This window comes from Oryzias latipes, chromosome 17 (genome assembly GCF_002234675.1).
Source record: "Oryzias latipes chromosome 17, ASM223467v1".
In the NCBI taxonomy this organism is placed as follows: Eukaryota; Metazoa; Chordata; class Actinopteri; order Beloniformes; family Adrianichthyidae; genus Oryzias; species Oryzias latipes.
In genome coordinates this window covers 11,509,508-11,522,940 of record NC_019875.2, presented here as the reverse complement: position 1 = coordinate 11,522,940, position 13,433 = coordinate 11,509,508, and the positions used below count along the sequence as shown (strand labels likewise).

The window sequence follows — 13,433 nt, the reverse complement described above, 5'->3', positions numbered from 1 at the left end:
TGAAAGATTCATGCAGAAAGTGACAGCATGAAAGAGGAAATGTAGAGTTGTGCACGTGTTCAGTTATCCTGAAGTCCATCAGTCTGTTTTCTTTTGATCCTCATGAAAGGAACATGAGAGAAACTCTGAGAAAACTCTTCCACATTCAAAGGAAGGCTTTTTTGTTTTTTTCTTTTTCCTTTTCTGTGGTTACCCTTATTTCTGTGCTGATTCCATAGGGGAGCAAAGAGCATTACATACAGTTTGAATAGAGCGTCAAGCAACCATTTCCTATGAAAAGTCAAAGAAGATGTGTATACAGTTCAGGTGACCACATTCTAAACCTGTGTTCACATAACCCACATTTACATAGTGTTTTTGCGCTCTATTTACAAAAACACATACATTAAACATGCATTGTGCTCAGCTGGAAATACATGACACCAAGTCTTTCGCCTGTCAAAATTGAGCTGTGAAAGAAAATACCTAGAGCAAGATTCACCAAATTTTACTTCAGCTTATACATTTTTGCACCAAGTGCAGGTACATGTCCTTGTATCAGGTAGCAACAGTCCAGTGTGAACACCATATGCAAAACCCACTTTCATGCGCATACCCATGTGAATGTAATTTTGGCCAATCAGGGACTCAGATTTGGTAGTGACGAATAAATGGTGTCCCTTTCAATTCATAGAAATGCCAATCATTTGAAAATTGATCTTGGAGGACATGGTAATAATTGTGGTTTCTGCCCAGACGGATATATATGACACCAATTTTTTTCATATATCGGAATAGAGCTGTGAGAGAAAAAGCCTGAAGCAGGATTTGTGAAATTTGCACAGCTTCAATATTTCACACCAAGCCTCTTCCAAATTCCCCAACACCAAGCTGGGGAACACAATTTCAGACATAACACTGACCAAATAATATGAATTTTAATTTATAGAGCAAAAAAACAAAAACCGACCGTAACCGTTACCCACCTCACATCCCCTGAAACTGTAACACATGAAGCAAACATTAAACATGAGGTTGAGCACAGATAGGCAGACTTTTTTTGTTGCTACAAACTCATATTCTAGGTTTAGATGCGTAGACAGCAGAGTGCAGCAATGGGGGTCCAAGCCTCAAACATTTAGGTAAAAAAGGCAGGTCACAGCTCATGCTATAGTAGCTAGAGATAGTTAAAGCAAAGCAGAGACTGAGAGCAAAAGTATGGTGGCCTGGAGTTGTTTGAGAGGCAGAAGACCTTTAGTGAGATCATGTCCCTCATGTCCCTCACAGTTCTACTTCAAAGCATATCTCTAATAGTCAAAGAGCCACAGAGGGATGAAGGAGCCTCATGTGGCTCCAGAGCCTCAGGTTGCTGACCCCTTGTATAGACCATTTCCATCATGATACCACTTATTGGTAGTGACATACTATGAGCTAGATGCTTTTCTTCCAGCCTTTTGAAGCATCCCTCATTGCACCACAGGCTGCAGTCCTGCTGAATAATTATTTTATTGAATTTTTACATCAGCCAAAAGCAAAAACTGTCAACACTGTTTGAAAATATTGTACAACTGTACAATATTGTGGGACAAAACAGACAATCAGGATTGGTGGAAAACAATAAGATATGCCACCAACATGGTAGAATTTTTCTTCACATACATACAGTAAAGACCAAAGGTTTGGACGCACTGGTTACACTCCACCTGCCTTACAGTACTGGATGCAGTGGCTCCACTTAAATCCAGGCAGCATAAAGTTAAAACTGAGCCGTGGTTGAACAACGTAACTCGTGCTGCTAGACGTGAGTGCAGTAAAGCTGAACGGAAGTTTAAAAAGGACAAGCTACAGGTGTCACTACAGATGTTGAAGGACAGCTGGCGTCATTATCAGGCTACTGTAAAAGAGGCAAAAAGGGAACATCTGTCAAATGTTATCCTGTTAAACCGACACAAGCCCCGTGTCCTGTTTAGCACCATAGATGCAGCTCTTAATGCCCCTAAGCCTGTCTGTGTCCAACCTACGCTGGAGACATGTGAAACCTTCCTTAAGTTTATTGTGGACAAGGTGAATAATGTCATGGCGCTCATATCACCACCTGGATTTGACCCCTCTGTTGTTGTGTCTTGCCCTGTAACCTTTGACCAGTTTGAACCAGTGACTCTGTCCTTTCTGTATGAGACTGTGAAACACCTGAAGCCCTCAGGTTCCCCCTCTGATGCGATTCCACCCCGATTATTTAAAGAGGTTATCACTACTCTGGGACCTGCAGTTCTTGCTGTTGTAAACGGCAGCCTTTCCTCTGGTGTGTTTCCTAGAAACTGTAAACATGCTACAGCACAGCCGTTGATCAAGAAGCCTAACCTGGATCCCTCTGTGCTGTCCAATTTTAGACCCATTTCTAAACTTCCTTTCCTCTCAAAGATTCTGGAAAAAATTTGCGTATGTCCAATTAAAGGATTTTTTAGATGAAAATGGCAACCTTGAGGTTTTCCAGTCTGGCTTCAAATCTCTACACAGCACCGAGTCAGCTCTGCTCAGGGTGTTTAACGACATCCTCTTAGCTGCAGATGCTGGGGACCATGTGGTTCTGGTACTACTGGATCTTACGGCTGCCTTCGACACACTGGATCACAACATCTTGATCTCCCGGTTACAGCAACTTGTAGGCATCCGTGGCACTGCTCTGCAGTGGTTCAGGTCATATCTAGAAGATAGAACATTTTGTGTAAACCTCAATAATGTTCAATCTTCCTCTGCTCCACTACTGTATGGGGTCCCGCAGGGTTCAGTCCTTGGGCCTCTGCTTTTCTCCCTTTACTTACCCCCCCTGGGTTCCATTCTTAGAAAGTATAACTGTGCTTTTCATTGCTATGCGGATGATACCCAGATATATGTGCCAATAAAAAAAAAGGATGCCCACTCCTTTAATTAAGTGCTTGGAGGAATTGAAAATCTGGATGGCTCTGAATTTTCTCCACCTCAATGAGAAAAAGACAGATGTGATTGTCTTTGGTCCCAGTGGCAACAGTGAGTCACACCCTATAGCTCTGGGTTCTCTCACTCAATCTGTGAAATCCACAGTCACAAACTTAGGAGTGAAGATGGACAATGGTTTTCATTTGGACAAGCAGATCAGTTCAGTGGTGAGATCCAGCTTCTTTCAGTTCAGGCAGCTGGCTAAAGTCAAATCATTTTTATCAAGAAAGCACTTTGAGACAGTAATCCACGCCTTTGTTACAACTCGGCTGGATTACTGTAACTCTCTTTCCTTTGGTGTCCCTCACTCATCCTTGTCTCTTCTCCAGCTGGTGCAGAACGCTGCTGCACGCTTGTTAACTGGAACGTGGAAGAGAGAGTAGATTACAGCAGTTCTGGCTTCTCTCCACTGGCTGCCTGTCCATTTCAAAGTTGGTTTTTAAATTCTTTTATTTGTTTTTAATTCTTTAAATGGTCTGGCTCCGCCCTACCTCTCTGAGCTGCTACACCTGCATTTCCCTTCCCGCTCACTTAGATCAGCTGACCAGCTGCTCCTGGATGTGCCAAGGACACGGCAGAAAATCAGAGGGGACAGAGCATTTGCCGTTGCTGGCCCCATCCTGTGGAATGGAATCCCTATGCAGGTTAGGCAGGACCGTTCACTGAATGATTTTAAATCCAAGTTAAAAACTCACCTTTTCTCCCTGGCTTTTAACTCAGTATGAGTTGATGTTTTTATTGGTTTTATTGGTTTTATTTATTTATTTTTATTTGTTTTATTTATTTTTATTTAGTATTGATTTTTATTGATTTTATTCTGTTTGTTTTAGTTTGTTGTTTTGTTTTTATTCTGCATTGTTAAGCACTTTGGTCAGCTTCTGCTGTTTTAAAAGCGCTTTATAAATAAAGTTGACTTGACTTGACTTGACCTTCTCATTCAAAGAGTTTTCTTTATTTTCATGACTATGAAAATTGTAAAGTCACACTAAAGCATCAAAACTGTGAATTAACACATGTGGAATTGTATGTTATAAAAATATGTTATATTCTAGGTTTTTCATAGTAGCCACCTTATGATTTGATTACTGTTTTGAACACTTTTGGCATTCTCTTTATGAGCTTCGTAGTCTTGAAGTTCATCAAGGAAAGCGATAGGTCTAATCTAAACATATGAAGGTATGTTTTTTTGCCACATTCTTTTTATCAAATTTTCAATGCCAGAAAAAAACAGAAACAGATTTTACATTCCACTTGATTCAGCCATCACAAAAATTGCACTTATTATCAACAGTATTTAGGCAACGCTTTCTCTAATTCCCATTGTTATGTGAATGTGTTTTTCGAGCATTTGACAATACACATTTTTGCATGACTCAAGCTGAGATTTATGAACGCCCTCTCACCTTTGATGTAGTTATGTATTTTTGGAAATATATGTAATAAAAAAAAACTTTGGCCCCAGTGGAATCTGCTTTAAAGTAATTTTCTCTAGTGTGACTTTCACTTCTCCCCAAAATGTTTGTATACCTTTGCATTCCCAAGTACAGTGCAAGTATATTCCTTTCATTTACACACATTTGGCGCAGACATCTGGTATATTTTTGTTATAGATATTTAAATCCACTGGTGGAACATATGTACGCATTTACTATTTGTATTGTATTAATTTTAGTCTCGAGTTAATTGACACCTTCTGAGCTCAAGCACTCACTCTCCCATTCCTCATTTGTAATTTCTTTTAGGAGATCTTCTTTCCAAGCATTTACTCTGTATTGTGAACTTTCGCTTGAGTTTGACAAAAACATATTATAAAACTCAGAAATGCTGCCGTATTTGGAACTGTCTCTCACCATACATTTTTCTAAAATTGAACATTGTGGTTTGTTGAGGGTGTTCTGTGTTTGTCCTACAAAGTTTCTGACCAGGAGATATTTATAAAAATGTTTTTTAGTCAACTCATTTTTAGCTTTTGACTCTTCAAATGACATAACATCATAATCTGGCAAATATAAGTCCTGGATGGTGGGAAGACCTTTTGTTTCCCATATTTTAAAGGTGGCATCCGCTCTACCTGGGGTGAAGAATTTGTTCCCCCAAATTGGGCTATATTGTGTGTGGGTGAGACTTGTTCATGTCATTTAAAACTCCGAACCAGATTTGTATCAAACGTTTAAGAATTGGGTTCTTTGTGTCTTTGCATAACTTTTTTGAGTTTTTTTTTTTTCTTTAATTTTGAAAATAAGTCTAGAGGGTGTGGCAAGGGTATGTTTTGAAACAGATAAATTAGTTTTGGGAGTACACTCATCTTTAATATATCTATTCTTCCCATGATTGATACTGATATTGATAGTGTCATCCATTTCTCTATGGAGCCGTTTATCTTTAAATTAAAGGATCATATTTTGATTATATTATCTGTTTTAGTCTTGGCCTGATATTGATTCCCAAATATTTGAAACTTTCAACAACGTTAAATTGAATAGTTTCAGAAGTTTGATTTTTTTCTTTCTTCTTCATGTAGTAATACATAAGATTTCATTGGTTCACTCGGTATCCAGAAACTTCTCCATATTTTCTGATTATTTCCATTTAAAAAAAGAATTGACTTTTAAAGCTGAGAGAGAAACACAATCACATCATCTGCATATACAGCTATTTTGTGTTCTACTGGACCCATCATGATTCCATAGTCCAGTATGGGATCGTATTGCTATTGCTAGTGGTTTAATTGCCATTGTAAATAGCAAACACCCTTGCCTGGAGCCTTATGTTATGTTTATTGACTGTGAAGTGTTCCTGTTTGTCAAGATTTTTGCCTTGGTGTGATCTGGACCCACATTTTAAAGTTGGTTCCACATCCAAATTTGTCCATAACCTTAAACAGAAAAGGCCAATACCTTATCAAAGGTCCATTGGCCTTTTCAGCATCCAGTGCTAATTAATAATAATGATAGATACGTTATCTATCCCACAATGGCGAAATTCTTCTCCACATTTGACCCATCCCCTGGGGGAGCGGTGAGCTGCAGCCAACTTGGGAGGCAGTAACGTTAAGAGTCTTGCCCAAGGACCCTCACTGGGTGATGTTAATTGCTCACCACTGATATGGTAATTACCCCCAGCACCATTGCTCATTCCCCTCCAGAGATCGAACCCTGGATTCCTGCATGTTATAGCCTTTCACCTTAACAACCGAGCTACCCAGCTGCTAATAAACCTATTTCTGCTTTATTTTTACTACAATGGATAATACGTTTCACGTTGTGAAATCTTTGCCTTCCAGATATAATTCCATTTTGGTCTCAATAAACAATGCTTGGCGACGTAGTCTGTAGTCGTGTAGTTAAGAGTTTACAGATTATTTTAAGGTCAGAGTTGGATAAACTTATTAGTCTAAACTTTTCACACTCGAAAATTCACACCAGAACACTCGTCCCAATCAATCAGGCGGAACAAGGTGCAAAAAACAAGTCTGGAGCAGCCCTGTAGAAAGTTGATATTTTCTAGATTTAAAAACTGCTTCAGATTAATTGAAGTCTAAGGTAAGAACATGCATAAAGTGTACATTGTATCCTGGAGAGAAGTTTTTCTGTTAAACCCAGATAGCAAGTACAGTTGTCTGAGATTTCAACATAAATGTATTTAAGTTGAGCAACAGAGTTAAACACACTTTGAGTTATCTAAAAATGTGTTTGCTCAAAATCAAATCAAAATCAAAACTTGTTGGGGAGACAACTACTGTGTAATACTGTAAATTGTCAGTTTTAATCTATCTTAATCATTTCAAATGAATTGTGAAAACTGATGAAAAAATGAAATATTGTCTGACATAAACTTTTTTATACACTAAAAAAATAGTTGTGTTTATTGGTAACCAGTTACTTTTGTCATAGAGTAATTTAGTTACTAACTCAGTTACATTTATGAATAAGTAGTGAGTAACTATATAAACTTTTAAAAAATATTATTCCCAACATTGTTGAATACTTTAGGAGTCTCAACAATATTAGAAGGAAGGATTTTTCCACCACATTTTCAGCAGTTTGTAGTTTTTAAAATTTTGAAAGGTTTGCTACTGTGTGGACCTTGTAATAAAGTATTCAGATGTGTCATGGCGCCTCTGTCAGTCACCTTCCCCCCTCCCTCTCCTGCTCGGCTCTGGACGCGACCAGCTGGTTCCAATCATCACCTCGTTAAACCGCCTACTTCAGGAGATCCAGGACCTGACGTCAACGCCAGTCCGTTGTTCTTACCACGGTGCATAGTCTGGCTCTCGCATGTCTTGTGCCTTACCTTGGCTTGATCACGCTGATTTTGCTTCTCCGTTCTGCTCTCAGGAATCATCCTCACGAGTGTGCTCCTCGGGCTACAGTTCTCCAGTTCCCCTCTACGTCTTCCCTTCGGATCCAGCAAGCCTCAGTCTCGAGCTCCGTCTGCCTCCACCCTCCAGTCAGCCGCCACGCAGCAACAAAGACTTGGTCACAGACTCTCCTTCAGAGAAATTAAATCTTTCTTATACTTACACCTCGTTTCCGAGTTTCTTCCGGGTTCCAGCGCCTGGGTCCTTTCGAATCCCCACGGGACCATGACAGAACGGACTGGCCATACTCCGGACCCAGCTGACCCGGAAGGACTCCGCCACGCCATATCTGTTCAAGGTACTCTCCTTAGTCGTCAAGCAGACGCCCTTACTCAACTGTCCGCAGTTCAACAGGACCTTTTCCGCAGACTCGACAGTATTACTCATACTCTCGCAGAATTAACAAGGCAACCCTCGAATCCCACAGTCTCAGCTCAAACTGCTGCTTCCGGCAACAACCCGACTTCCGCTGACGCCATGACCCCCGAAAACTTCCGCCTGCAGCCGGAACCATTCAGCGGCGATGTTGCAGCCTGCGGAGGATTCCTCCTACAGTGTCAGCTTATCTTTCAGCAGGCCCCCAGATTCTACCAGTCAGACCACAGCAGAATATCATTAATTGTAAACGCCCTCCGTAACAAAGCACTCCAGTGGGCCCAGGCTTTTTTGGCTTCTAATCCCATTTCTCATCTGCCATTCGATCGTTTCATCGGAGAATTTCGCCTCGTGTTTGATCAGCCTCGCAAACAAGAGGAAGCCACCCGACGGTTGCTTAGCTTAAAACAAGGCAATCGCTCGGTGAGTGAACATTTGATCGATTTTCGCATTTTAGCGGTGGAGGCCGGCTGGCCTGACCCCGCACTCAAGGGTATTTTCTACCAGTCCCTTAATGAGAAAATTAAGGATCATTTATGTTCACAACCCGAACCTGACTCTTTTGAGGAGCTAGTCTCAGCAGCCCTCCGATCTGATGTGCGGCCGAACGGAGCCACAAACCAACCAGTTTCCCTCGGAACCCCGGAGCTCCGGGTCAGGTTTTTTCTTTTCCCGCACACGAGTCCCCCACACATGTTTTGGAGGAGCCCATGCAGATAGGCCATTCAAAACTAACGGCAGAGGAACGTCAGAAACGTCGCGACGAAGGTTTGTGCTTCTATTGCGGGCGTCCCGGTCATGTAATTTCCCAATGTGGAAAACGTTTAAACTCCAGAGCCCCTCGTTAGATGACAGGCCACGGGGGGTCGAAAACGTTCACGTCAAAGAAATCAGGTTTTTGTATGTACCTGTCAAAATTACTCATCAGGGTCAAGTCAGTGAATTTAGTGCTCTCATCGATTCTGGCGCTGAACATAGTCTTATCGACTCACAGCTCGTTAACCACCTCTCGTTGCCTTTCGAACCTCTCGAGTCCCCTATTAACGCTGCCGGATTAGGTGGTAAACAACTTTTTCGCATCACGTCTCGTACCAAACCGGTCCTCATTCTCACCTCCGGCAACCATCGAGAATACCACCAGTTTTTTATCACACAATGCCCTCAGACCCCCATCATCCTGGGTTTCTCCTGGCTCCAAACTCATAATCCACGCATCGATTGGGCCGTTCCTCGCATCACCAACTGGAGTACTTATTGCATGGCAAACTGTCTTCATTCCGCCATTCCCTCCTCTGTTTCCATCACCTCGGAGTCCGAAATGAATATCGACCTGTCCAACGTTCCTTCCTGCTATCACGACCTCAGAACTGTTTTTTGTAAATCCAAAGCCAGTACACTACCACCCCATAGACCATATGACTGTGCCATAGAACTGCTCAACGGCGCCCCACTCCCTAAGGGAAGACTGTTCAATCTTTCCGGTCCTGAAAAGGAGGCCATGGAAAACTACATTCAGGAAGCCCTTTCCCTCCACCACATCCGTCCCTCTACATCTCCAGTCGGTGCAGGATTTTTCTTCGTGCAGAAAAAGGACAAAACCCTGAGACCCTGCATCGACTACCGTGAGTTAAATCAGATTACTGTTAAGGACAAGTATTCACTTCCACTCATTAATTCTGTTTTTGATTCTGTCCAGGAGGCTAAAATATTTTCCAAACTTGATCTCCGTAATGCCTACCATCTGGTCCGCGTCCGTGAGGGTGATGAATGGAAAACCGCTTTCAACACCCCTTGGGGTCACTATGAATACCAGGTCATGCCATTCGGCCTCACGAACGCCCCTGCTGTTTTCCAACGGCTCGTGAATGACGTACTTCGTGATTTCCTAAATAGGTTTGTTTTCGTTTATCTGGACGATATCTTAATTTATTCGTCCAGTCAAACCCAGCATGAGCATCACGTTCGCTTGGTTCTGGAAAGACTACTGGAGAACCAACTATTTGTAAAAGCGGAAAAATGCGAATTCCATACTTCTTCTATCCCCTTTTTGGGGTATATTATTGAAGCCGGTAACATTCGGCCCGATCCGGCAAAGATAGACGCCGTCACTCAATGGGAGGTCCCACAAACCCGCAAAAAGTTACAGCAATTTCTGGGCTTCGCAAATTTCTACAGAAGGTTCATCCGAAATTACAGCAGCATCGCGGCTCCACTCACTCAGCTCACTTCTGTTAATAAGCCCTTTGTTTGGACCCCTGCTGCCGACATGGCTTTTAAAAGACTCAAAGGACTTTTTGTCACGGCACCCATTCTGATACAACCTGATGGCAAGAAACAATTCATTGTTGAAGTAGACGCCTCCGATTCCGGTGTGGGAGCCGTGCTATCTCAGCGCGAAGGAACCTCCAACAAATTAAAACCATGCGCTTATTTTTCTCGTAAACTGAGCCCAGCCGAGCGGAATTATGACGTGGGCAACCGAGAGCTTCTGGCAATTAAACTGGCTCTGGAAGAGTGGCGTCACTGGCTGGAGGGGGCAGAACAACCCTTTATTGTTTGGACTGATCATAAGAACCTCGCATACTTACGCAGTGCAAAACGCCTAAACTCCCGTCAAGCCCGCTGGTGTCTGTTCTTCGATCGATTCAATTTCAACATCACTTATCGACCCGGCAGTCGTAACATCAAGCCAGACGCCTTATCCAGAAAATACTCAGTTACGGAACCTACCTCTGAATCCACTATCATCCCCACCTCCTGTTTTATAGGTAATCTCACCTGGGAGATCGAGAACAAAGTCCAACAAGCCCAAGGTGAGATACCTGATCATGCTACCTGTCCTCCTGGAACTTTGTATGTACCCGACTCTCTGAGATCTGAGGTGTTGACGTGGGGGCACGCCTCTAAGATTGCCTGTCATGGGGGGGTTCGTAGAACCACCAACCTGCTACGTCGACGGTTTTTCTGGCCTTCCTTGGAGAAAGACGTCCGTGAGTACGTGGCAGCTTGCTCAGTTTGTGCTCGCTCTAAGAACTCTAATTCACCCCCCTCCGGACATCTGTTGCCTCTGCCCACACCTAGTCGCCCTTGGTCACACATTGCACTAGATTTTGTTACCGGTCTGCCTCCGTCCCAAGGGCACACTGTAATTCTAACGGTCATTGATCGCTTTTCCAAGGCTGTCCATTTCATTCCACTAGCACAACTCCCCTCTGCCTCCGAAACTGCGGATATCCTGGTCCATCATGTGTTTCGTTACCATGGAATTCCTAGTGATATCGTGTCCGACCGCGGACCCCAATTCACGTCTCAAGTTTGGAGGTCGTTCTGCTCCGCCCTCGGGGCCACGGTCAGTCTTAGTTCTGGTTACCATCCGCAGTCCAACGGGCAAGCTGAGAGGGCAAACCAAGAGTTGGAAGCAGCTCTTCGATGCTTGGTGGCGCAAAATGAAGCAGACTGGTCCAAATACCTCATCTGGGTGGAGTATGCTCACAACACTCACTCCTCTACCGCTACTGGCATGTCCCCCTTTGAAGCCTCCTTAGGGTTCTCACCCCCTCTGTTTCCCTCTCAGGAACTCGATCTGGCAGTGCCCTCGGTCCAGCTCCATCTTCAACGGTGTCAGGACATTTGGCGGCAGGCCAGGGCGGCTCTCCTCCGCACCAAGGAGAGCAACTGCCAGATCGCTAATCGTCGCAGGGTGGTGGGACCCGTCTATCTACCGGGGCAGAGGGTATGGCTGTCATCCCGCAATATTCCTGTTCAGGCGTCCTCTCGTAAGCTGGCACCCAGATACATCGGCCCTTACGAGATCGACCACATCATCAACCCCTCCTGCGTCCGGCTGCGCCTACCTGCTGCTTTGAAGGTACATCCCGCATTCCATATTTCTCAAATCAAGCCTGTCCACGAAAGCCCGTTGTGCCCGCCGTCCGCTTCCCCTCCGCCCGCCCGTATCATTGACGGCGCGCCGGCCTTCACCGCCAGCCGGGTGTTGGACGTCCGGCGCCGGGGTCGGGGTTTTCAGTTTCTCGTGGACTGGGAGGGTTACGGTCCGGAGGAGCGCTCCTGGATCTCCCGCTCCCTCATCCTGGACCGTTCCCTCATCGACGACTTTTTCCGCGCCCATCCGGACCGTCGTCCTGGACCGCCTGGAGGCGGTCGTTGAGGGGGGGGTACTGTCATGGCGCCTCTGTCAGTCACCTTCCCCCCTCCCTCTCCTGCTCGGCTCTGGACGCGACCAGCTGGTTCCAATCATCACCTCGTTAAACCGCCTACTTCAGGAGATCCAGGACCTGACGTCAACGCCAGTCCGTTGTTCTTACCACGGTGCATAGTCTGGCTCTCGCATGTCTTGTGCCTTACCTTGGCTTGATCACGCTGATTTTGCTTCTCCGTTCTGCTCTCAGGAATCATCCTCACGAGTGTGCTCCTCGGGCTACAGTTCTCCAGTTCCCCTCTACGTCTTCCCTTCGGATCCAGCAAGCCTCAGTCTCGAGCTCCGTCTGCCTCCACCCTCCAGTCAGCCGCCACGCAGCAACAAAGACTTGGTCACAGACTCTCCTTCAGAGAAATTAAATCTTTCTTATACTTACACCTCGTTTCCGAGTTTCTTCCGGGTTCCAGCGCCTGGGTCCTTTCGAATCCCCACGGGACCATGACAAGATGTTTAATATTAACCTGTGAGAACCCAGACTATTTTTTTCCTAAAATGAAAATTTTGTGGGATCAAGGAGATCACAGAATACATTTATAATCTTCTGTTACACTGATGTCATCATGGGTTCTTCAAGGTTTATCCGGTTTCACACTTTCATGATTTCATTTTTTCTCTGATTTCTGTTTTTATTTCTTTACTTGTGTCCTCAGTTCAGTGTGTTTGAGAATCTGTGTGAGATGGAACTAAAACATGTGAACCTGGCTGTGGTTTCCTGCTCTCTTTCTGTCACAAACACAGCACACAACAATCTGAAGGTTTTTGTTCAGTCTGCAGGAAAGATTTCTCACTGTGGGACCAGCAGATGCAGTAGTAGGAGGCTGAATGATCCACTTTAACTTTATTGATCTTCAATTCACATCCTGTCTGGGTTTTCAAGGCTGAGAAATCATCTTTTTGAGGATGACCATAACCGTCATATGCAACACGACTATTTTGATCAAATCTAAGAATCGGTTTGAATGTTTCTGTGTTTTTCTTCTGGTACCAGTATATGTAGCTACCGCTGCATGGCTGAGTTCCTCCACAGCTGAAAGAGACACTTTCACCAACTGCTCTGATCAATGTTAAATCCTCCTGACTTAGTTCTGCTGCCATGGCAACCAGTGCTGCAGAGACACAGACAGACAGGTGAAGGTCAGGATGACAGTGTTTGTTCTAGGTAGACCTGGTTGGCTCCTGATTGGCTGCAAACACTCACCTGAACACAGACAGCACAGAGCAGCAGCTGGGAGGAAAAGCATTTTGTTCAGCCGTGTTTCCTCTGCTCAACCTGAGGAGAAGTGGTGTTCTGATGCAGCTGAGGACAAAGAAGGACCTGAGAGCTGTGAGATGAGAGCAGGACCACGTTCTTTGGGACTCCTCCTCCAAGCTCCCATCAGCCCCTGCAGCTCACAGAGAAGACTGCTGCTGCAGACGGACAGCTCAGCTGAAGCTGCTGTGTGGTTTCATCTTCCTGATTTGAATCTGACAGCAGATGAAGAGAATCTGGGTCACATGATGCACAAACACTCAAACACATTCATG

At 44.3% G+C, this 13,433-nt stretch overlaps 2 protein-coding genes and 1 long non-coding RNA gene across 3 annotated transcripts in view; 1 reads left to right on the top strand and 2 right to left on the bottom strand.

Moving 5' to 3' along the window:
• Positions 1-7,362, bottom strand: part of LOC101174947 (immunoglobulin lambda-1 light chain-like) — a 23,567-nt gene extending 16,205 nt beyond the window's left edge. The window contains exon 1 of the mRNA XM_004078784.3: positions 7,249-7,362. The gene's annotated coding sequence lies outside the window, so the exon portion shown is untranslated. The remainder of the gene's footprint in view (positions 1-7,248) is intronic.
• The window catches only part of LOC101174219 (immunoglobulin lambda-1 light chain), a 15,875-nt gene extending 2,442 nt beyond the window's left edge, over positions 1-13,433 (bottom strand). Inside the window, exons 1-2 of the mRNA XM_004078781.3 lie at positions 13,108-13,433; positions 12,698-13,015 (exon numbers count right to left, since the gene is read on the bottom strand). Coding sequence (XP_004078829.1) covers positions 12,698-13,015; positions 13,108-13,150 — 361 coding nt within the window. The 5' untranslated portion in view covers positions 13,151-13,433. The remainder of the gene's footprint in view (positions 1-12,697; positions 13,016-13,107) is intronic.
• On the top strand, positions 6,002-7,477 carry LOC105356156. Its single transcript, XR_910391.3, has 2 exons — positions 6,002-7,212; positions 7,293-7,477. It is a non-coding gene; the product is annotated as an uncharacterized LOC105356156 (long non-coding RNA).